Here is a 25,584-nt window from a genome sequence, read left to right on the forward strand (position 1 = left end):
TGTGAGGAGTTCATGAAACTGAGAGAATGCCGTGATGGCTGCAGCTCAGAGAGTGAGGGAGGATGGTAATGGCAGAAGAATCTAGAGAAACAGGCAAGGATTGGGCCATGAAAGGCCTTGGAAACTGAGTTAAGACAGGTCTTTAATTGAAGAGTAATAAGCTATTGAATACAAAAACTTGCGCCTGAACATTTGTTCATAGCAGCACTGTGCATGATAGCCCAGATGTCCATGAACTGATGACAGATAAACAAAACGTGGTCTCCTCAGACAATGGAATCTTAGCCATAGAAGGGAGGAAACCGCTGATACATGCTATAGCATGTATGAACCTTGCAATGTACTAGATGAAAGAGGCCAGACACAAAATGCCATATGTTTGGGGCACTTGGGCGGCTCAGTTGGTTGGGCAGCTGCCTTTGGCTCAGGTCATGATTCCAGGGTCCTGGGATCGAGCCCCGCTTTCGGCTCCCTGCTCAGTGAAGAGCCTGGTCCTCTCTCTCCCTCTGCCTGCTCCTCTGGTTACTTGTGCTCTCTATCTCTCTGTCAAATAAATATAAATAAAATCTTTTTTTAAAAAAATGCCATATGATATAAGGTTCTATTTAGATAAAATGTCTAGAATAGGCAAATCCATAGAGACCAAACATAGATTACTGGTTTTCAGGAGCAGAGAGAATGGGGGAAATGAAGAGTGACTGTCAGTGGTTATGGAGATGCTTTTTGGGAGGCAATGCAGATGTTCCAGAATTAGATAATGACAGTGATTGCATAACTTTGTAAATGTATGGAAGCTACTGAATTGTATATTTTGAAATGGTAAATATTATAATATGTGAGTTATATCTCAACCTAAAAAAGAAGCTATTGAGAGGTTTAATTGAGGGTGAAGGGTGGTCTCATTTGCTATGACCAGATTTATATTTTGAAGTGACTGTTTTAGCTGCAGTGCTGAGAATGGATTACGATTTGGGGGTTTGGATCCTAGGGAAGATCAGACACCAGTGAAGAACATTTGCAACTGTCCAGAGACGGAGGTAGAGTTAAAACCTACCAGATTTGTTAATGGGTTGGATTTTAGGGATGAGAGAGAGAAGTCAAGGACATCTCCTGCTTGTTAAGGTTGTCAATGGCTTTAGTGAACTCCAAGCACAGTAAATGGGCACATGCCTTAATAAATGGTACTCATGGGGCGCCTGGGTGGCTCAGTGGGTTAAAGCCTCTGCATTCAGCTCAGGTCATGATCCTGGGGTCCTGGGATTGAGCCCCGCTTCGGGCTCTCTGCTCAGTGGGGAGCCTGCTTCCTCCTCTCTCTCTGCCTGCCTCTCTGCCTACTTGTGATCTCTGTCTGTCAAATAAATAAATAAATATGAGTATAAATGGTACTCATAATTTCAAAATATCAACTTATACTAATAAAATGCTATATTCATTTTAATTATTATAACAACTCATGATATACTTGCCTTTATGATATTAATAATGAGAAGGTAGTCTTTGGAAAATTAACGTCTACCTTGTATGAACTTGTGAGAGACTATTAGAAATGCGAGCATTACCACTTCTTTCTTTAAGATAGTGTTTGAAATCTATTTGGATTCATGGTGTCTCATCTTGTAAGTCTTTGATGATCTCATTATCCTTAGTCCCAAGAAGACTGCTGTGTCACATCCAGGTCAATGGCTTTATGAAGAAAAGAAGCCACATCACACAGATTTGCTCCATGAAGATGGTCCTCTTATCCATGAAAATGTGCGCAAAGGAGTTAGGGACTTCTGCAACTGGGCTACGACTTTTGTAAGTTTGTAGTAATACTTACAACCAACTTTTTAAAGTCAAGCTCAGAGTTGCTATTATTAAAAAATAATGTTAGGATATGATCTAAGTCAAATAAAGTCATAAAGGAATTATGATTCTTCCACCATTTATGATAGAAGTGTTTCCTATAGATGATGTTTCTGGAAAGTTTGCAAGCTTGCAGGCTATTTGAATGCTTACTGTTTATATGCCACATTGCTGCTGTTTCTTTCTTTTTAGTGGCTCTTTTTCTTTGCCAACTTTATTGAGATATAACTGACATATGATATTGTGTAAGTTTAAGGTATACAATGTGATAATTTGATATATATAAATATGCATTTATATATATATATATCAAAATGATTACCACAATTGGATTAATTAAAACATGCATCACCTCACATAATTATCTTTTTTTCTCTGCATTTTTTAATTTTTTATTTTTTTATAAACATATAATGTATTTTTATCCCCAGGGGTACAGGTCTGTGAATCGCCAGGTTTACACACTTCACAGCACTCAACATAGCACATACCCTCCCCAATGTCCATAACTCCACCCCCTTTACCCGACCCCTCTTCCCCCCAGCAACCCTCAGTTTGTTTTGTGAGATTAAGAGTCACTTATGGTTTGTCTCCCTCCCAATCCCATCTTATTTCATTTATTCTTCTCCTAACCCCCCAACCCCCCACGTTGTATCTCCACTTCCTCATATCAGGGAGATCATATGATAGTTGTCTTTCTCTGATTGACTTATTTCACTAAGCATGATACCCTCTAGTTCCATCCACGTCGTCACAAATGGCAAGATATCATTTCTTTTGATGGCTGCATAGTATTCCATTGTGTATATATACCACATCTTCTTTATCCATTCATCTGTTGATGGACATCTAGGTTCTTTCCATAGTTTGGCTATTGTGGACATTGCTGCTATAAACATTCGGGTGCACATGCCCCTTTGGATCACTACGTTTGTATCTTTAGGGTAAATACCCAATAGTGCGATTGCTGGGTCGTAGGGTAGTTCTATTTTCAACTTTTTGAGGAACCTCCATGCTGTTTTCCAGTGTGGCTGCACCAGCTTGCATTCCCACCAGCAGTGTAGGAGGGTTCCCCTTTCTCCGCATCCTTGCCAGCATCTGTCATTTCCTGACTTGTTAATTTTAGCCATTCTGACTGGTGTGAGGTGATATCTCATGGCGGTTTTGATTTGTATTTCCCTGATGCCGAGTGATGTGGAGCACTTTTTCATGTGTCCGTTGGCCATCTGGATGTCTTCTTTGCAGAAATGTCTGTTCATGTCCTCTGCCCATTTCTTGATTGGATTATTTGTTCTTTGGGTGTTGAGTTTGCTAAGTTCTTTATAGATTTTGGACACTAGCCCTTTATCTGATATGTCGTTTGCAAATATCTTCTCCCATTCTGTCAGTTGTCTTTTGGTTTTGTTAACTGTTTCCTTTGCTGTGCAAAAGCTTTTGATCTTGATGAAGTCCCAGTAGTTCATTTTCATAATTATCTTTTTTGAGTGTGGTGATAACATTTAAGATCTACTCTCTTAGCAACTTTCAAGTATAAATACAATTTTGTTAACTACAGTCACCATGCTGTACATCAGATTCCCAGAACTTATTCATCTTACAACTGAAAGTTTATATAGTTTGGCCAATAACTACTCATTTCCCCCACCCTGTTATTTCATATTTTTATTTTCCATTTCCATGTCCTTTTTTCCTCAGTCCTTCACTCCTTCAACTCATTTTTCTCAGTTATATTTATCTGTAAGTACTTAGACAGTTATGTTTAACCACAACCTTCACAAAAGATATTTCTGACATGAGTACTTTTGTTAGTTCTTCAAGTCTTTCCTTGCCCTCCTTCCAAGAATCCATTTAAATTCCTATTCGTGGGGCGCCTGGGTGGCTCAGTGGGTTAAGCCGCTGCCTTCGGCTCAGGTCATGATCTCGGAGTCCTGGGATCGAGTCCCGCATCGGGCTCTCTGCTCAGCAGGGAGCCTGCTTCCTCCTGTCTCTCTGCCTGCCTCTCTGCCCGCTTGTGATCTCTCTCTGTCAAATAAATAAATAAAATCTTTAAAAAAAATAAATAAATTCCTATTCGTATTCTTAAGTCCCTGCAGATGTCTTCTTAGGTTTCTCCTGGATTTAAGACCTTTTAGGATATATAATCTTCCCCTACTGTTTTTTGAAAACATTAGTCAGTTTTAACCAATGTATTATTCAGGACTACTTCATTGGAAAGTGATTGAAAGATAATTCAGATTGGATTAAGGGAGAGAAGGGAACCATCCTGAGGTCCTAGGAGCTTCAGGTATAGCTAGATCTAGGTCCTAAAATGTTTTGAGGTGTTCTCTCTGCCTCTTTGCTGCTCTCCTCTATCTGAACCTACTTATCTGACTCCAGTTTCAGGTGTGCTACATAGTTATTTGCCAGTTCTATACATTATGCTGTGTTCACCACAAGTGTAGTTACTATCTGTCACCATATAACACTATTACAATACCACTGATTGTGTTTCTATGGTGTACCTTTTATCACCATGACTTATTCATTCCATAACTAGAAACCTTTACCTCCCAATCTCCTTCACGCATTTTACCTGTTCCCCTACTCACCTCTCTTCTGAAAACCCCCAGTTTGCTCTCTGTGTTTATGAGTCTGTTTCTGTTTTCTTGTTTGCTTTTTCATTTGTTTTGTTTTTCAGATTCCACATACAGGTGAAGTCATGTCGTATTTGTCCTTCTCTGCCTTATTTCATTTAAGCATAATACCCTTTGGGTCCATCCATGTTGTCACAAATGGCAAGAACTCATTCTTTTTTATGGCTGAGCAATATTCTTCTGTGTGTGTGTGTGTGTGTGTGTGTGTGAGTGTGTGTGTGTGTGTGTGTGTGTGTGTGTGAGTGTGTGTGTGTGTGTGTGCACGTGTACACACCATGTATTCTTTATGCACTCAGAAATCTGCTTAGGATTCAGCAGACTGAATTTGTCTCAGCCCATTAATTCCCTCAGGGACTCGCTGCTCCTGGCTGTCCTGAGTTGTCCTGTAGTGCACCGACAAAGTCCTCCAGAGCCCCAATACTTCTTGTTCCCAGTGAATGCTGACCGAGCATTTTCTACCTGTCCTCCAAACGACCTCTTCTTAGCCATAATCAAATACCTCCATTAGATTAAAGAAGAATTTCACCGTTTGTCCTTGACTCATGCAATGTGATATTCTTCTAGGGAAGTTCCAACATTGATGAGGAGTTCATCCTGAAGCAGTTTGACATTGACTGTCAGAGCAAACCCAGCCATGATGTGCCCCACACGATCAACCAGGCTCCTCCAGAGCTAAGGAAGAAAGTGGGGTTAAAGAAACTTCAGGAACCACCGGTTTTCCAAAAACCAGACTATGAGCAGAAACTCCAAAAACCACAGGTAACTGCCAAAGAGGAGAAGACTGAAAATCAAAGAAAATTAAGTAGGATTAAAATCTTAAATGTTCTTGAATTCTGGTACTTCAAGGGGGCAGTGGCCTTTTTTCAGTAGAATTCTTGAAAATTTTTTTGGTGTTTAGTAAATATTTGTTAAATCAATGAATATTTAATATATACAATAAAGCTAGTTACATAAACAAGGCATAGCATTCAGCATTATTTTTTTTTAAGATTTTATTTTCTATTTGAGAGAGAGAGAGCATGAGAGAGGGAGCACAAGCACAGGGAGGGGCAGAGGGAGAAGCAGGCTCCCCGCTGAACAGAGAACCCGATGCGGGACTCGATTCCAGGACCCTGAGACCATGACCTGAGCTGAAGGCAGAGGCCCAACTGACTGAGCCACCCAGCCACCCCCGCATTATTATTAATATCTGAATAGTTGTTGTTATCACTATGTGTTTTACATGTTGAAATTCTAACAGTTGATGGAAATATACATGACAGTTTATTATTCTAAGAGTTAAATGCTACAGTTACTGATCACGAAAGTTGTTTATTCTTTATCCAAAGAATTCTTGAGTGTTGGGGGGAGTCTTATTGACCACAGACAATCATTCTTGAGCACATGCTTGTGGATTACTAACAAATCGCTCAGTTTTTCTATACCACTTGCCCATGAAGATAGAAGAACAAGGAAACAGAGGAGAAAAAGCACACTGTGTTCCAAAGGGAAGTAGAATGGACTTTTAAGTGCTTTTCTACTTTTTTACATGATATACAGCTACAAATACATATATACACAAATCAAATTGTATCAGTCCAATAACAGATTGTTTTAAAAGATTTTATTTACTTATTTATTTGCAAGAGAGGTGGGGAGGGAGAGAGAGAATTTGAAGCAGACTTTGTGCTGAGTGCAGAGCCCAACCTGGGGCTCGATCTCACGACCCTGAGATCGTGACCTGAGCCAAAACCAAGACTTAGAGGCTCAACCAACTGAGCCACCCAGGCCTCCCAAGTTCAATAACAGATTTAAGTACTTAACTGGTGGTCCAAGCCTGGGGTGTGAGGATGGGGAAGTTCCTTTCTCTGAAAGTGAAAAACAATATATTATCCCACCCTCTGTCTTCTACCTGTGATCTTTGATACTATATTTCTCTTTTTTTTAAAAAAAGATTTTATTTATTTATTTGACAGAGAGAGATCACAAGTAGATGGAGAGGCAGGCAGAGAGAGAGAGAGAGAGAGAGGGAAGCAGGCACCCTGCTGAGCAGAGAGCCCGATGCGGGACTCGATCCCAGGACCCTGAGATCATGACCTGAGCCAAAGGCAGCGGCTTAATCCACTGAGCCACCCAGGCGCCCTGATACTATATTTCTGACATTTAAACATAGTAACTTCGTCCTCTACAGCTGAACACCATTCGGTGACCTGCTTTTACATATGTGATGTTTTCCATCCGTGGTTACATATGCGATGTTTCCATCCGTGGTTACATATGCGATGTTTTCCATCCTTGGCTCCATTGCATAAGGTTTAGGAAAACTATGCATTCCGACACTAATAGCAGCGCTTGAAATTTTCCGTTTGCTCTTCATCTTTGTAAAGCGTAAAGTGCACCGTGATGCTGGACAGGCAGGTTGTGTCCATCACACCCGAGGCCTGAACCACAGCTGGCCCCAGATCGGGGCCAAATCACATTGCTCAATCCCCATATGTACAAATCATTGCACAAGTGCTGCTTTACCAGCCCTGCTGGTTATTGCCAAAACTGAACTTTTGACTGGCAGACAGAGGGTCACTATGTGAAAGTTCAAGTACATTTCCATATGGGGTCATTTTCCTTCGCTGGTAGGACCTCCTTGAATCCTACCGTGGATCTGCTGGTGATTAATTCCGTCAGCTTTTGTGTGTCTGAAAATAACCGTACTGTGCCTTCATTTTTAAAACAACTTTTGTGGGTATAGAAATCTAGGCTCACAGTGTTTTGTCTGTTTTATCCTTTTTACACTGTTTCGTCTGTCTGCACCTTAAAGGTGGTATTAATACCACTGCCTTCTTGGCTGTATTGTTTCTGATGAGGAATCTTTAGCCTTCCTTATCTTTGTTTTTCTGTGTTTTCCCTTGGCTCCTTGGCTCTCCATTGCCAGCTGTGAGTGGTGTGATTATTAGGTATACCTTGTGCCTGGAGTTTGCTGAGCCTCTTTTATCCACGGGTTTATACTTTTCATCAGATTTGGAAAATGTTGATCATTATTTCTTCAAAAACTGTTTTTGTCTCTCCTCCTCTGGGCTCTGAGGATGCCAGTTACATGTAGTTACATGTAATTACGTTGCATGGGGTTGTCCCACAACTCGCTGCTGCTCGTCCAGTTGGGAATCGTTTTTCCTCTCTGTCCTACGATCGCTGTCCTTACAGATTCTAATCTGTTCTTTATGCAATGTCTGATCAGCCATTGATCGCCTCTAGTGTATTTTTCAGCCATTGTGTACATTAAAATTTTCATTTCAAAAAGTTTGGCTTGAGGGGCACCTGGGTGGCTCAGTGGGTTAAGCGTCTGCCTTCGGCTCAGGTCATGATCCCAGGGTCCTGGGATTGAGTCCCACATCAGGCTCCCTGCTCAGTGGGGAGCGTGCTTCTCCCTCTGCCTCTGGCCCTCCTCCCCCTGGACCGCACGCTCATGATCTCTATCTAAAATAAAGAAATAAAATCTTTAAAAACCCCCCAAAAACAAAACAAAACAAAAGGTTTGGCTTAAGTTTTTAAAAAACATTTTTAAAAATATTTAAAAACTCGAGTTTTTAAAAAATATTTCCACATCTCTTCTTAATCTTAATCTTAAGCATGTGAAATACAGTTATACAGTTATATACAGTTATAATATATATACAGTTATAATAACTGTTTACTACTGGGATATAGTTAAACTTACTTGGAAAAGTTTGATCCTTTGGGTCTTGGCTCTCAGAATTTGTTAGCAAGGACTGACTGTTCAGTCTATGGGTGATTCTCCATGAGGGACAAGACCCTTCAGTTTATTCTACCCAGGGTCCTGTGAATCTTCAGGCTTCTCAGAAGGGAACAGAAACTGTCCCTGACCCCGTGTACATGCTGCACCCTGTTTCTTCTAATCCTTTTGGGTGGTTCTTTCCCTAAGCTTGGGTAGTTCCCTCTCACACATGCTGAGGAAGATGTCTGCAAACTGCTGATGCCCTCTCCATGCAGTTCTCTGCTTTCTGTTAATTGTTGCTGTCAACTTGAACCACCTTGGTCTGGTCTCTCAATTCCAACCACTCAGCTCGTGGTCTGCTGGTCTCCTCCTGAGCTTCTCCCTGCGCTGTGGCCTGGAACGTCTCTCAACACAGTGAGCTGGGGCCAACGCCTGGGTGGCTCAGTGGGTTGGGAGTCTGCCTTCGGCTTAGGTCGTGATCTTGGGGTCCTGGGACTGAGCCCTGAACTGGGTTCCCTGTTCAGCAGAGAGTCTGCTTCTCCTTCTCCCTTTACCTCTGTGCTCTCTCTCTCTCTCAGTCTCAAATAAATAAAATCTTTTAAAAAAAGACAGTGATCTGGGGTAATTGTGGGGCTTATCTTTTTTGTTTCTTGTCTCTTAGGGGATCACTGTACCTGCTATTTGATGTCTAGTCTTATAAACCATTATATATGGATATATATATTTATACTTATTTCTTTTCTTTTCTTTTTTGGCTGCTGCATGTGGAGGGTAAATCTGATCCCTATTCCAGAAGCAGAAATCCCCTTCTTTATTTTTATCCCGCATACTCCTGCTACATTGTTCTTTGGTCTTCTTTAAAACTCTGAGCTTTCCTACAACCTTTTCTGTGCTCATAATATTCTCTCTACCTGAAGTGCCCCTCTTCCCAAGTCTACCTTCTTATACTTTCCTCTAAACCCAGGTCATATGCCAGTTTTTCCGTGGAGATTTTTCAGGTCCTGGGTTGACATTAATTCATTCTTACTTCTAATCTCTCCCAGCCGCCTGGGCCCCTAATGCCATATATCTGTGTTTGCCCCATATATTCATTCATCCATTTGTCTATGCAATCCTTCAACGAACATTTCTGATTTCCTACTGCCAGCTGCCAAAAAGTGCTGGGAACAAACCAAGAAGCGGAGACAAATGCTTGTTTCCTGCATTTAAGGAGTTTATAGCCTAGTTGGGTCAACATGTAAATGATTAACTATAATGAAATGGTTCGTAGAGAGAGAGAGAGGAAGAGGTAATCGATTCCACCCAGCATGGGGCAAGGGTGGGTTCAGTGAAGGCCTCACAAAGGAAACTGTGTTTGTACTGAGTCTTGAGAGACTACTGGTCACCCAACAACAGGACGTGCTTCAGAACTCAAATCTGTCCGGTAATAGTAGTATAGGTTTCATGCCCTCCGTTTCCCCCTTTCACTTTCCTTGTGCACTCACTCTTTCTCTCTCTCTCTGACATATAAATAATAAAATAAAATTTTAAAAATATTTTAAAATATTTTTTAAATAGTTAAAAAAATAAAAATAAATATCCCACAATGCACAGGAGAGCACTCTCCCTGATCTTCCAACAAAGGATTATCCAGCTCAAAGTATCCATAATGCCAAGTTAAGCAATCCAATTTTCATTCCATAAGTATTATTGAGCACGTATTATATCCAAAATATTGTTCTAGATGTCAGGGGCTTGTATCCAGGAACAAACTCTGAAGCCTGCATTTTAAAGCATGAACGGAGAGACGAGCATCAGAAGACTACTTAGCATGTCAAATGGGGATATGTCCCGTTAAGAAGAGTGGCAGGGAGGGAAGACAAGGAGTGTTGTGAGGTGGTTACAATTTTTAAACAGTATGTTTGAAGTGGAAGGATGGAAATGCTGAGTTCAGCTCTGAGGAGGGCTTTCCCTCCCCTCTGCTCTGTCCCATTCTCTCTGCTTTAGATAAGACTGATCTGACTTGACTTAAAAGGAACCACAGATTCGGCTTCAGGTTTAAATGTGAGTGAGAAGAGAGAGGGGCAGAATCTTGGTGGTTTCATAGTTTTGTCTTGCTCGGTGTGTGGGTATCACATCCACACTATCAGGTTACGACCCAACAGATCTCTTTACGTCCTTCATTCACTACTGAGGAATGGGAGAAAGAAAGGAAGGCCATCTATTTTTTTTTAATTAAATAATTAAAAAAATTTATTTATTTGACAGAGAGAGAACACAAGTAGGCAGAGAGTCAGAAGGGGAAGCAGGCTCCCCGCTGAGCAGAGAGCCCCATGTGGGGCTTGATCCCGGGACCCTGAGATCACAACCTGAGCCGAAGGCAGAGGCTTTAACCCACTGAGCCACCCGGCGCCCCAGGAAGGCCATCTATTCTTCCTTCTCTTTCTCTCTTCCATTTAGGGGGAAGAGATTAGTGTTGGAGAGCATATTTGTTGTTGCTGCTGTTGGATAGCATTTTGATCAAAACTAGTGTAGCATTTATAAGGCTGAGGACAGTTCTGGGCTCATAGGAAGTCTATAACTCATGATTCTGACTGACTGAGTATTGGTGTTTTTTTTTTTTTTTCTTGAGATTTATTTATTTGAGAGAGAGAGAGAGAGATATGGAGGCCATGTGCAAGCAGGGGGAGGGGCAGAGGAGGAGGAAGAGGGAAAGAAGTAGACTCCCCACTGAGTGATGAGCCTGAAATGGGGCTTCATCCCATGACCCTGAGATCACAAGCTGAGCTGGAATCAAGAATCATATGCTTAACCAACTGAGCCACCCAGGCACCCTGGTTGGTTCTGTATTGTTTAAGGTCATTATGCTTCAGTGAAATATATGATTTTTTAATATGATTTCTAGCTGCTTCATGTAACTTTCTCCTTTAATCTTTCCTACAACCCTATGGAGGGGATGCTGCCATCTTCATTTTATAGATGAAGGATTAAGTAATTTGCCTGTGGACTCATAGCTACTAAGTGGGGGAGGCTGGACTTGAACCTATGTTTGTCTAAGTCGAAGGCCATATTTAACCATCCATTTTTTCTTGTTCATGAACTTTTCACAGTACCTTTGTAAATAAAAGCATTCTGAAACTTCATAAAATACCTTGGCAAGGATCAATCATAAGCTAAAAATAAATGTTACTGCTTTCAGAAACTAAATCTTAGGTTTATTGAAATGACAAATATAAAAAATGAATGAAATTGGGAATTATGTTATTTTCTGTAGAATCCTCATAAACCAAAGTGTGTGAAGATGAGATATGGAGCATGGTATCTGAACACCAAGTTGTGGAAAAAGCAAAGAGCAGACGAACCTTTGGTTGACCCCAAGGTGTCATGTAAAGCTCAAGATGAGAATTTTAAAAGGGAGCTGCAGGAACAGGTATGTGTATATGTTGAGATTAGGTCATCTGATCTGGAGGGTTTCGCAGTGTACCTGGTACCTCGTACTGAAGCCAGAGTCTGGGTGAAACATAGGTTCCAGAAGGTCTTACAGTTTGCGTGTTGACCTCAACAATGGGAAACTTATACATACACACATTGTACGTGTAATAAGTAAGATGTGGGATCTCCTGGCTTTGTGGTAGACACAATGTCTCTAAAGATGGGACAACCACTCATCATATTCCTAGCATTCTTGGGACAATTAATTCTATGGATAAATTGGTTGTTCAAAGGGTGGAGTGACCTGGTAGGACCACCAGCATGCTCAGAGTGGATATAACATCATGGGTTCTCTTTGAGTAACTAAATGGGAAGTTTGGTTTTTGTCAGCAACAGATGAATGTTAAAGAATTCAAAATTGCCTTTGGGAAACATCTTTTTGCAGTTCAGCAGAGTTGTAGGATTTGTCTGAGAGAACAAGGGCAAAGGTTAATAAGCACTGCTTGATATCACAAAGCAACCAACACGCGTAACAAGTATGTGCTCTAATATTACTACAAATAAACTCTGTGCCCACCCACCTCTCGTGCCAAGTGACCAACAAAGAAGATACTCATGGTAGTCCTGGAAATTTGGAGATAATGATGCAACACCTGAGCAGAACTCTGAGACGAATGTTTGTGAACCTCTTCTCTTTTACAGTGGGTCCCAATCTTCTCCCAGATAATGATGTGAAAACACTGCAGAAAGAAGTAAAATGTTGTACAAATTTACCTACTCGTTCATTTAGTAATCACTCATTGATTGCCTCCTTTAGATTGGAAACCTGAGACCAGAAGGATGGTCCTTTTTATCTTTTCCAGTAGTGGGTATGACATTCTTATTTTCAGATGTGGGCCTGACACAAATTTAGAGCACAAGATGCTTAAAGAAGCCTATACATAATGTAAATAATCAGTAAAATTTCCTCGTATATGGTTTCTGGAGCAAAATATCTAAGTTTATGTGAATTTAAAACGTAACATAAAACTATCCCAGTTGCACTTCAAAAATAACAAAACATGAAGGAATGAAGGTTAATTCTCAACGAATTAAATATTGAAAAATAAAAGTGGTTGCAAAACTTACTATTTGTAAGTGTCTTAGAAGTTCTTTTGTTAGAAATACATTCTTAAAGACTTACTCTGAAAGGCTTAAGGGATTTTACAGACGTATTCCATTTTGACGGTGAAAGCGGGGAAAGATGTTTGCCAAAATGGTGACATTTTGTGACATTTAAGCTCCTGAAAAAGAAATAATGTTTAGATTTTGGAAATAGGGTTGCATATTATAATAAAAGATTATTTACCAGACAGTCTAGACATAGGGAAGAGTCGAAACAATGGGGTTGTTCCATAATGACGTTTATAAATCCCACTCTTGGAGTTCCTGAAGATCGAATTACCTGGGGGACTTTAGTTGCATTGACTGTGGCATCCCAGTTCATAAGACACATAAGACGTGATGCGATGCCGGCAAAGGGCAGTCGCTAGGGCAACACATTGTAGGGAACACATGAGTTTCTCTGTTCTTGGAGGAGCTCATTTGGGAGGTAAAACGGTATTAAAGAACTGAGTTACAATGACATAAACTTATCTATCCAGTTTTAAAATTCAAATAAATGAGAGGTAAAACCGAAAGAATACATAAATATCCCAAAGGTATTGGGACCGGATCAAATCTTTTCCGATTGTCGTGCCCTTTCATGTTAAAATCTATTAAAGAACAAAAATCCAACCAGGTAAATTTAAAGGTGTAATTAGCCTTATTCAGTGACTCACAAATTGGGCACCATCCTGTCTAACCTACAGAAGTGAGCTCTGAAGAGTTGTGTTGTGTAAGATGGAACACAGTGTAAGAGTTGTGTCAGGAGGAAGGCTTTCATAGGCAGAAATGAGTGGGTCAAGGAAATTGTTGCAAAAGAAAAGATTGTTCCAGGCAAGGTCACCTTTCTTAGGGGGAAGGGCAGGGATCTCAGGCAGAGCCTCGCTGGCACTCATCGGGAAATTCCAGACTCACCGGTTTAAAATCCCACTCATGGGAGACCCTGAAACTGCAATTCGATTAGGTATTAATCTCGGTGGGGCTTCACGCAAGTAACTCCATTTTGGACCAGTTGTTCCTTTTTCACAGTCCCATCCCCGCCCCCTTCAGGAGACTGTCCGAGGCACCGAGAGGTGTGATCAAAATTTAAGGCATTAGTGCTGCTCTCAGCTGGTGGTCTTTAGGTCCAAAAGCTTTGGTTGATCCCATTTCTTTTGATGAATCTCTGTGGTGTTCACGGGTCGTGACTTCAGGCTCACCATGTTTTAGCCAGTCACTCCCTTCGTCTCTTTGTGATGCTCCAGACTTAGGGAGATCATCTGCTTGGTGATAAGCGGCTACAAACATGCATTTCAAGCTTTTGAGAGAACGGAACCCACCAGGGAGAGTATTATGGTAACTGTACACGGGATCATTCCCAATGTTTGGAGTGTACTTTGGAGCCATGGTTTCTGGACCCAACCGGTCAAAGAATGACCCTGTTGTCAGAGGCGCCCTTTTAAGCCAAGCGGCTTGCCCAGTGATGTTACGTAAGTGAGTTTCAGCTTCCCCAGCAGTCTTAATCCAAGGGCAGCATGTGGTGTACGGGCAGCATAACACAGACACCTCTTTGCTCAGCTAAAAGATAATCCTGTTATCAGGAACAACTTTGGCCGGAAAGTCTAGGGATATTTGCCGGGCTGCTTGTGTCTTAGCGATGGAATCTTCAGAGTTAAGAAGCCTCTGATCATAGTCTCATCTGTACTTACTCCTACACCAGAGGTCAGCCAGGTTTTTTAGCGCTTATGGGAAGACAGTCACCCAGCCTGAAATAAAAGGTCATCCAAGTGCCTGACAAAGATGGGTCCTGCTGGTGTGGTCTCTCAGCGAGCGGGGGCGGCTCTGATCTTGATAATCGTGGGCACGTGAGGGTGCAAACGTACAGAGATTCGCATGAGTAAATGTGCCCACTGGGGTACCTGCTTCCAAGCAGGGGTCAACCGTAGTTTGTGGTGACGTGGGAAGAGAAGAGAAATTGGCCACCGGAAGGACCAGGGAATCTCTCGAAACTTTACAAATCCAGGAATCTGCCAGTTTGCCTCCCTTAGCGATGGGCTGGGAGATACAGATGATGCAATTACCCTTCCGGGCCGGTGTTAGAGTCATGAACAGAAAGAGAAGAAGGAGTTTCATGTTCACGGACGAAGTGCTCATCAGTGTCTTGGGTAGAAAACAGTCGACTTTGGGGCCAGATCGTTCTCTTGCTCCCCGTGATTCAGGGGTCTCCAGTATCTGCAGAAGACCAGGTGCCGGGGGGAATCTGCTCTGGCTGTGGGCTGTGTATCCAGGGCTCAGCGGCCTCCAGTTTTGTAGTGGTGGCAGTGGTCAGGAATCCTTGGTAGGATCCCTTCTAATGGGGCTCAAGGGTTGTCATCCTTTGATGATGCTTCTGGAATACCCAATCACTGGACTCCAGACTGTGGCCCAGAAGTGGGATCAGATTAAATCTTCAATCTGGATGATGTGCTTGAGCCTCAGGTGGTAAAGAGGTGCGTCAGCTGGTCAAACCTGGAGGAGGCAGCAGGGATCGGCCAAAGGTCGTAGAAGACATTGGTCTGCCAGTGACTATCTCCTGGGGACTGAGTTTATGTTTCCCAAACAGATGGGAAGAACAAAAGCAACACCTTAAGCCAGGGGAGTCCGGTGATTTCAGCAAGTTTAGAAATGTTAAGTTTGGGGCGCTTGGGTGGCTCAGTGGGTTAAAGCCTCTGCCTTTGGCTCAGGTCATGATCCCGGGGTCCTGGGATTGAGCCCCGCATCGGGCTCTCTGCTCGGCAGGGAGTCTGCTTTCCCCGCTCTCTCTGCCTGCCCCTCTGCCTACTTGTGATCTCTGTGTGTCAAATAAATAAATACATAAATAATCTTAAAAAAAAAAAGAAAGAAAGAAATGTTAAGTTTGAGGATCCCATGAGTTCCCTCAACCTGGCCTGATGAGTCCGAGCGATAAAGGCAATGCTAGTTCCAAAAAGCTGGCAAGGTTTTCATTAAGCCTCATACGCTTTGCCAAGTAAAGTGGCTGCCTTGACCGCTGGAGATCGTGGAAGCTATGCCCCAAGTGGGAAACTCATTCTCTGACAGTTTCTTCGCCATCACGAGGATGTCCGCCTTGCAGCCGGGGAAGGCTGGCCCCCACCCAGACAGCTCGCACGGGAGCAGACAGAGCGGTGACCCACGCTACGGCGCAGCTGGAGGAAGGAGTCCAGCTGCGGGTGTCCCGAGGGTCCAGAGGGAGGGGGTCTGAGGCCCTTGGAGACCAAAAGAGTTTTTCTAGGCTTATGAAGCTGGCCTGTTGCACCTCAGTGCAGACTGTCTTGGCACTTTAGGATGTCTCCCCACTAATGTCAGTTCCCAGTTCAAGTTCATCTTAAACGTCCTGGAGTGGGTTCGGTAAGGCAAAAACCAAAAAGTGGGGTTTGTCATGAGCCAGGAAGAACCCAGCAGGTGCCTTGAGTTTCCCACAGCCCCAGCCCTTGTTGACCCGTCTTCATTTCTGATTCAGGCGCAGACTGTTGCCGTGGGACAAGGAGGTCAGGGTGGCCAAAATCTGGTGAGGACGGCTCATTGTTTTGCAGAAGCAGAGTGGATTTCATTCACACATGCCACAGTCTTTATAGATTTGCTGCTGCCTTTGCACGAAAGTCAGCCGGGGTATTTCTCTGACACTCAGGTTTCAGTCTTTTATTATGAGCCTCCGTTTTGATGACAGTTTCAGGAGGTAAGAGACTAGCAGTAAGGAGATCGTCTACCTGTTACCCATTTTTGATTGAGTCCCAGAGGACATAAGGAAGCCCCTTTGTTTCTGTAACATCCCTAAAATCTGGATGACCCCAGAGGCAGGCTGGCTATAATGCTGATAGCTGGCCTGCTCAGGTAAGGGCACGGAGCACTGTTTGTTGCGTGGTTGGAGCTTAGGGAAGGTTTCCCCTTTGGAGTAGGTCATCTTGGATAGGAATCATTCAGCCAGACTGAAAATCCTCTTTTTCATTTCTACGGTATGACCCATGCACGGGGATGCGATCAGGGGTAGTTCAAGGAGTATCTCATAAATCAGGACGTGCTACCACAAAATGGGACGCTAGTGCTTTGTAGTCACGGACTTGACTTCCTCAGGTAGAGGCGGTAATGTAGTGGGATTAAGGGTGTTGCAACGTCTAAGACTCAGAGTAGGCGGTGAACGCAGAAGGATCTCTTAGGAAGTTAGTCTACCCGCAAGAAATGATGAGTCGATTCTGAGTTAAGGAGACTTTGGACAGTGTGTGCAGTTTGCAAATAAACATCATTTCCTAGGGTCACATATGGTGAGACTGCCATTCTCGCCTTGCAGCTATGACCATAGCCGTAAGACAGCTGGGCTAGGGGTGCCTGGGTGGCTCAGTGGGTTAAAGCCTCTGCCTTTGGCTCAGGTCGTGATCTCAGGGTCCTGGGATCGAGCCCCACATCGGGATCTCTGCTCAGCAGAGAGCCTACTTCCTCTTCTCTCTCTCTGCCTGCCTCTCTGCCTACTGTGATCTCTGTCATATAAATAAATAAAATACTAAAAAAAAAAAAAAAGACAGCTGGGCTAGGCAGGAGCGACAGAACCAGGCTGTGTGCTGTACTGGGTCCCAGGCTTCTGGTTACTACCCTGCCCTTCAGTGAGCCTTCCCAGGGCTTGAGTATCCCCTTTCTGCACAAATAGGCTGAAAGGATTTGCACAGTGAGGTGGCCCTGAGGCAGGCGGGTCTTAGAGTGCTTGTCTCAGTCTCCTGAAAGCCTGCTCACAGTTGTCTTCCCAAGGAAAGTGTTCAGTGACTGAAATTTTAGTGAGTTCATAGACTGAGGTAGCTAACAGTGAAAAAGTAAGAGCCCATCATCTGCAAGAGCCGGTCAAGCCTAGTTACCCACTAGTCACCTAGTTGTGCGTGTAGGAAATTCCTGGACTAGCTTCATTCTTTTGGGAGCTTCAGGGCTTCGACAATGACTCAGGTAATGAACAGGGTCTAGAGATAATTGTGATTTTCCTTAGAGACTTTGGGTCCCTTTACAGCTAACTGCTCTAGCAAATCAGTGGAATCTTCTATGAACTCCTGTTTGGAGGCTGAAAGTAGCAAAAGGTCATCTACGGATTGCAAAAGGGTGGATTTCCCAGGGAACTGAGTGTTGCTTAAATCTTGGTGAAGTGCTGGAGAGCAGTAAGAAGGGGCGTCATGACCCCCTGAGGGGGGTCATGTGCAGGTAGAGTGTTGACAGTACAAGGGAGGCAAATGGGGTTGTTGGGATCACCAGGGGTGTTGAAAAGGCTGAACAGAGGTCCACAGCAGTGGACCATTTTGAGTCTGGTGGAACTCATGACAGAAAGGTGTCCAGGTTTGGAATGACGGGGAGATGGGGAATCACTGACTTATGAATGGATCCCAAATCCTGGAAAAGTCAGCATCCTGTCCACGATGTTTCCAGACTGGTGAGGTCAGCTGTAGGAAATGGTACAAGGGACGATTAGCCCCCAGGCAATGAGGTCTTCTGTGGGTGTGAGGTCTTGCATGGCCCCAGGATTTAATGGTTAGTGAGGTAATTTAGGTTTGGTTTGGTTACACCTGTCTGAAGTCTCCGGGAATGGCTCGTAAAAGTTCGGCTTCTATCTTGTGAACTTCTTGTGGTCCTTGAGATGTTGAAGACCAAGGATCTCGAACACCATCCACGGGGTTTTGCGGTCTTGCTTTCCGCATCCATTTTTGGACTTTACCAGGTCCTACCAACAGGGGTACAGGCTGATAAAGACTGGGCAGCCGGGGTCCGGGGCCCTGAGAATGACTCAAATTCTCCAAAAAACTTCTGGGCTTCCTCCCTATGTTTAGGAAGTTCTTTAATTATGACCATTAGCTCAGTCTTTGACCAAGAAGTGACTGATAACTGAGAGGTTCGTTTACAACCTTGAGTAGTTTTATTTTCAAAGACAACTGTCCAAGAGTCTCTTCTGAGTGGAATGGGTGTTCAGAGGATTAGTAAGCCACGGGTTCTTGGGTGAAAAAGGAGAGGGGAGCAACAGGAGTCGCCCGAGTCCTACGGTCTTTTATTTTAGGTACCTCTTGTGTCTCTTAATTTTTCATTGGCTTTCTGTAATGAAGTAGTTCAATGACGTTATTTTGGAATCTTCAAACCTTTTGGAGGCTTCTGCGTACCAGTTGAATAGGCGTCCCGTTCCGTATTTTCAACTTGGGACCCTCTCGCTCTCAAGTGCATTTCTTAGATGAGTGATCTTGTCCCACCGGAACATTCCCCATAATGGCCTTTGTAACTCTATTTCTAATTTGTAATTGTAATTCTAATGTCATTTTTAGTAAAATATTGCTATTTTGCTAGATATCTGCAGCTTCTGGGAACAGAGTTCTTAGACATAAAATAAGCAAGCATGCAGACATGTGGGTATCTGGATAAAAAGGGTCCCATTCCTTTCAACTAGGCCTTTGGGTTTCTTAGAGCCAAACCTCTACCTAAGAGGGCCTATCGCAGGGGTCTTCTCAAAGTGGAAAACGCTCTAAGAACCTTTAGATGCACAACTTCTGTCCACCAGTCTTTTCATCATGACTTCTGAGATGATCATTAGCAATAAGCCCTTATTTAAGCCTGAATATCTGAGGCCTCCCACTGGGCCTGTCCAGCCCAAAGAAGACATAGATCAGCTCAAATCAGACCTAGTCCAGTCCCAAATCCAATCCAGTCTGGCTTTTAACTTGGACCCAGTAACCAGCAGTTCCCTGTGTGGAACCTGGAGACCAGAAAAAGGACTGAACCAGGAGACCCCAAAGAATGAGGGGGGTATGGATGGATCCCAAACAAATGGGGAACCACAGCTGCAAACGTGGATCTGGTGACAGAACCCCTGATAGAGCTGGGGGTTTCCAGTGGGTGGGGGATGTGGAGAGCTGATCAGATCAGGAGCATGAAGCAGAGAGTGGAGCTCAGAACCAGAGGAACTTCCCAGAGGCCCTCAGGAGCAGCAAGAAAGACAGAGAACTCAGTGTTCTCAGGCTCCACACCTGTTTCTTGTTGTCCCCAACACCACTGGAAGTCTCCTTTGGTCCCACCGCTGCCACCAAATCTGTTAAAGAACAACACTTCAACCAAGTAAAGTTGAAGATTGGATTGACTTTACTCAATGGTTCATGAGTTGGCAGCAGCTCATCGAACAAACAGAAGGATGCACCAAGGACTTTTATGAAATGGAAGGCTTCTAGAGGCAGAAAAGGGGTGGGATAAGGAAGATATTAGCAAAAGAAGACAGGTTTGTTGTAGGCAAAGTCACCTCCCTGAGAAGGAAGGACTGGGTTCTTATGCAGAGTACCTCCCTAGTGCTCGTCAGGAAACTCCAGGCTGCCTGGTTTAAAATCCCACTCCTGGGGCAGGCTGAACCCACAGCTGGGTTAGGTACTAAATCTTGGTGGGGCTTAACAGAAGGGACTCCATTTGGGGCCTGGTGTTCCTTTTTAACAGATCTCAAAATTACGAATATATTGTCAAGTGGAAAAAACACTCATTTCTTGCTCTACTACTCTCAATTCTGGTCAGCATGTGTCAGGGTTTTTTTCCCCTGACACCAAGGAATTCTCTGATTCTCCAGACACAAGCTGAGTGTCCTACAATTTAAGTCAAGTCTGCGACTGTCTACCTGGAGTTGGCATCAGACTTGACAGGGTAAGGGCTCAGTCCCACAACCCTACCCCCACTTCAGATGCCAATCGTATGTCAGGTTCTCCCTCGTGCTTCCGCGGTGGGGATTGGAGATCCCTACAGCTCCTCCTCGGGTTTTGTCATCTGCTCAAAGAGCTCAGGAAAACCGCTTACTCATGAAATTATGGGTTTATTATAAAAGGAGATAACTCAGGACTAGCCAGATACACAGAGCAAGATGTATGAAGAAGGGTGTAGAGCCTCTGTGCCCTCCCTGAGCACACCCACCCCCTCCCAAAACCTCTGCATACTCACCAACCTGAGAGCTCTCTGAACCCTGTCCTTTTGGGCTTTTATGGCGGCTCAGTAGGTAGGCGTGGCTGATTACGTCACTGGTCATCTGTGATTCACTCAGCCCGAGATTGCAGGATGGAGCGGAAGTTCCCACCCTCTCATCACACGGTTGTTTCCTCTGGCAGGTGGACTCCGTCCTGTGACTCTCCAAGGGCTTTCCAAAAATCGCCTTGTTAACACAGTCTCTGTTGTGGTTAAAAGGGGCTGGTAATGAATAACAAAAAATTCTCCTTTAGCCTTTGTGGCACTTACCACTTAGGAAATTGCAATGGTTTTAGGAGCTCTGTGCCAGGAATGGGAAGAAGACTGAATATAAATGTCTTACTAAAAAAATCACAGTATCACACTTGTCAATCTCAAATAGGTTCGATTCCAGACATCTGGGCTTAATAATTGTCTAATTGCTAAAAAGTGTTGCTTCTCCTTAATACAAGAGTTAGAAAAAAGGGGGTAGGGAAAGGAAAGTTGTTTATCTTTTGAAAGTCTTTATATTCAGCTCATGAATGTTATCTACACGTGTACTCCCAGATGAGAAGGAAGTGATTTCAAATGAGGTACTTTATAAAGAGCTGGCTGCTTTTAGTTAGGACAAGTGGGAATCAAACTTCTGACAGCTGACCGTTTTTTTGTTTTTTTTTTTTTTTTTGTCATTGTTTTTGTTTTAATGTGGATCTTCTTCTGGGAGGAGTCGCTTGCAGACCTTCATGGAACCACTGCCTTTAAGGATTTCATTCTAAGCAGGGGCTACAGGATGCCAAGTGTGAGTCCGGGGTCATTTCAGCAAGACTGGCTGAGGGGTTCATAGTCGCTGATGGGACAGCACAGTTGCCTACCAAAAGCCAAATACAATTGACTCTTAACAACACAGGCTTGAACTGTGCAGGTCCACTTACATGTGAATATTTTGGGGGGTAAATACAGTACAATACTGTAAATGTATTTTCTTTTATGATCTTCTTAATAACATTTTTTCTCTAGCTTCCTTTAATGTAAGAAGACGGTATATAATATATATATAACATACAAAATATATGTTAATCAACTGCCTATGTTATCAATAAGGCTTCTAGTCAACCTTATAGATTATTAGTAAAATTTCTGGAGAGTCAAAACGTATACATGTATTTTCAGTTGCGGGGGGTTGGTGACCCTGACCCCTGTAGTATATTGTTCAAGGGTCAACTGTACTTCTCAAAACAGGATTCAGGCTATGGTAGAAAGCACATGCTTTACCCCAGACAAAGGCCCAGAGATAGGATTTGGTTTTTGCCTTTTTTATTTTGTCTATTTGATTTCTGCTCTCTCAGGTGCTGTCTTCCTGCTGACTCACCTGCCTTGAGTTTGGCTTTAATGGGACTGAAGCGAAAGGGGTCCCCGTGCAGGGCGTGTACCTTGCAAACTCTACCTCTTGAACACTCTGAAGTCTCTAGAAAGTCTCTGAGTGTTTTTTACTTCCACATCTAAGGACAAAGAGCTGTGGTTTGGGTCAGGACAAAATGGAGTTGCGATTCACAATAGTGTTGTACCATGGGGTCAGGCTTGTGTGGAAACAGAACAGGGCAAAAGTTCACTTCCTGGGGGCCCACCAGTATCTTCTGTGTTTCCCCACTTTTTCTTACCCCCCATCTTTTCCCCTCTCTTAACCTGTAAAGCTGGCCCCACTGCCTTCCACGTGGAGCGGCCACGCTGGGAAGGCCACGTGCTACATGGGTGGGGTGGGAGGTTGGCAGAGCAGACCATTTTTAGCAAGAGAGCCCCAGAGCCTAGAGTTCTGTGCCCAGACCAGCGCTGTCACCACAGAAACCAGCGAGTCAGGTTGCTAAAGTCGTAGCCGTTGAGTCACTCATTTATGCAGTGTCCCCCGTGTGCACACCCACGTGTCTTCAGGAAGCTGGTGGCCAACATGAAGTTCAGGAAATGCAATACTAGATTTCTTCTTTTCCATGAACGAGAGAACTAACGGTAGCTTACACTTACCGGCAAATAAGTGTATTGGCTAAGTGCAGATCCAGACGGGCTCAAAGTTAATGTGAGGGGAAGTCTTGAGTGTGAGGGAGAGACAGGTGGAAGATTCCATGACATGACAGGACTGGGAGGAAATACTGTCCTTTAGCTCTGAGCCTCAGTAATAGGCGGGGAGCTATAGTTAACACAATTATCCACATCGATGTACTTGTAACTGCCTAATCTGAATGTGAAGGTCACATACGTATATATTTACATCTATGATATAGAAAATGTGCTTATAATATTTTTCAAAGATTTATTTATTTGAGAGAGAGAAAGAACACATGCAGGGAGCAGAGGGAGAGGGAGAGAATCCCCAGCAGACTCCCACTGACACAGGGCTCCATCTCACGACCCTGAGATCGTGACCTGAGCTGAAAATGAATTGGATACTCAACAGACTGAGCACCTAGGCACCCCATGTCTATTATATTTTATGTAATTACCTAATTAATTGCACATATTATATATTTTACAACATATATAAATATACTTAAGCATAAATATAATTACATGATATATGTGAGAGAGAGATGTATATATGAATGTGTATATATATTTTTTCTGCCAAGGACTGTATACATACATATATATATCCTTGCTTGCTGTTATAATAATTCAGTTCTGTCTTAACATTTTTAGTGGCAGAACACTTTTTAAAAAAAATTTTTGATTTGTCCCTTGTTGGCTTAATCCATTTTGTCGGTGAACATTTACTTCAATTTTGGGCAAAAAGAAGCATGCCTGACACATGGGCTATACTCTTCTAGCTGCGTTAACTAGAGAGAGATGATGTCCTTGACTACAGTTGGGTCCTCTGAGAACACCTGTCATTCCAACCCTGGAATACATTTTCTTCCTTTATTCTTACATCTTATATCTTCTATTTTCACAATAAATTTTCAACTAAAAGGGAGGGGGGAATTTATTTTTTATATATATTTAATATATATATTATATATTTTCAATATATGTCATTACTTATTTAAATATATATGCATATACATGTATTTATATCCATGTATGTAAACATTCATTCTTTCCATTCGCGGGAGGTCTGTGCACACCGGACACACGCACTCAAGTATGTTACATGGGCGCAGGTACTTGATACACATCCAGTGTCTGCTGCTGGGTCATCTACCCTCTTCCTTACCCTCAGCTTCATTCTGCTACACAGATGGGTCCCAGGTTTTTAATAGAAGGGATGAGCAGCATGAGGCTTTGCTGAGCTGAGCTGGGCTGGACTTGGGCACAGAACGAATGGGAATTGGAGCAGGATACTTCTGATGTTGTACAACTATTTTCCAAAGTCCCACATTTATCATGTTAATTTGTCAATATGAAATTTTGAGTACGAGAAGGATGTATGTCAGAGTGTGAGATTGTGAATTTGGGCATGGTAGAGGCTGCGGGCAAAACTGTACAATTTATTTCAATTTATTTGCCAATCTAATGAAGGTTTACTCTTTTTTTTTTTTTTAAGTTCCTTGCGAAGATGTATGTCAGGAAGGAGCGTAAATGTGAGTGTAATAAGACCTCTATAAAATAACTCAAGCATAGAAGAATCTTGGGAAGATGATTATTTTATTTGCTACATACTTGGCTATTTCTCTGTCTCCTTTTAAACCTTAAATAAAATTCGTAAGTGTCCCATGGATGTACACTTTGACCTAGTAACATCCATAAAGTTCATGCTTAATACTTAAAAGCATTTCACAATGGTCGTCTGCTTCCGTTAATCAGTATCTTATACATTCTATCAGTGGTGAGATCAATTTTCACACATAGTCGTCTCACGTTTTTGTAGCATTGTCAATATTACATAGTTATATCAACTATTTGTAAAAATTAAATAAAACCATAAATGAAAGCAGAATTACTCTGGGGCACCTGGCTGGCTCGGTGGGCGGAGCATCAGACTCTGGATCTCGGAGTCGTGCATCTGAGCCCCACGCTGGGTGTAGAGATTTGCCAAAAATAAAATCTTTAAAAAAAGAAAAGGCAGAATTATCCTATTGCATTTTCTGATAGTATTATTTTCCCTAGTCTTGAGTGAATACCTCCTTTATTCTTTTTTTAGAATATCACTTTCTTTAATTTTGAATAAAGTTTACTCAAGTTTTTTCCCTTTTTAGGCATGTTAGTCTTATTTTTTAATATTTTAGTTATTTATTCATGAGAGACAGCGAAAGAGAGGCAGAGGCAGAGGGAGAAGCAGGCTCCCCGCTGAGCAGGGACCCATGACACGGGACCTGATCCCAGGATCCTGGGATCGCCACCTGAACCCAAGGCAGACACCCAGCCGAGAGGCCACCCAGGCCCCAGGCCCCCTAGGCCTGTTAGTCTTGATAATAAAATGTGAACATAAAGATAAAGTCATAAGTCATAAAATTTAATGGAAATTCAAGATAATATATATTTTTAAATTAATTTTACAGAGATTATTTCTTGTTAAAAATGCTAGTGCTCATGGTAGAAAAATCAGAAAATATAAACTAACAATAAGAATATAGAAGTTGTGACTAATTCCTACAGAGTCAGAAATAACCAGTCTTCAGTCACTGGAATACATCTTTCTAGATCTTTCTCTATGAGACCCACTATGTGAAATTTAACCAAAAAGGGAGTTTATTAAAAGAATATGGAATCCCAAAGTTTTGTGAGTGAGTGCATCTGCCTTCAAATGCAAACTCTTTGGGTGTGACCTTCCATCCTCTGGGTCTGTCGGGATTTCCTCTCAGCCATCTGTTTGCAGGACTGGCCACGTAGCAGTTGTGCTGCAAATGAGTCTTTGTCATGTTCTCTCTGAGTCCAGACACTTTAGGGTGACGAAGTACATGACAGAAGCATGAA

The 25,584-nt window shown here is 42.8% G+C and overlaps 1 protein-coding gene across 1 annotated transcript in view; it reads left to right on the plus strand.

Annotated features, from left to right (window-relative positions):
- The window catches only part of FAM47E (family with sequence similarity 47 member E), a 36,189-nt gene extending 11,471 nt beyond the window's left edge, over window positions 1–24,718 (plus strand). Inside the window, exons 4-8 of the mRNA XM_047719577.1 lie at window positions 1,647–1,797; window positions 5,043–5,237; window positions 11,441–11,596; window positions 21,407–21,481; window positions 24,215–24,718. Of these exons, the coding sequence (XP_047575533.1) occupies window positions 1,647–1,797; window positions 5,043–5,237; window positions 11,441–11,596; window positions 21,407–21,481; window positions 24,215–24,280 (643 nt within the window). The 3' untranslated portion in view covers window positions 24,281–24,718. The remainder of the gene's footprint in view (window positions 1–1,646; window positions 1,798–5,042; window positions 5,238–11,440; window positions 11,597–21,406; window positions 21,482–24,214) is intronic.
- Window positions 24,719–25,584: the final 866 nt, after the last annotated feature.

This window comes from Lutra lutra, chromosome 2 (assembly GCF_902655055.1).
Source record: "Lutra lutra chromosome 2, mLutLut1.2, whole genome shotgun sequence".
Lineage (NCBI taxonomy): Eukaryota > Metazoa > Chordata > Mammalia > Carnivora > Mustelidae > Lutra > Lutra lutra.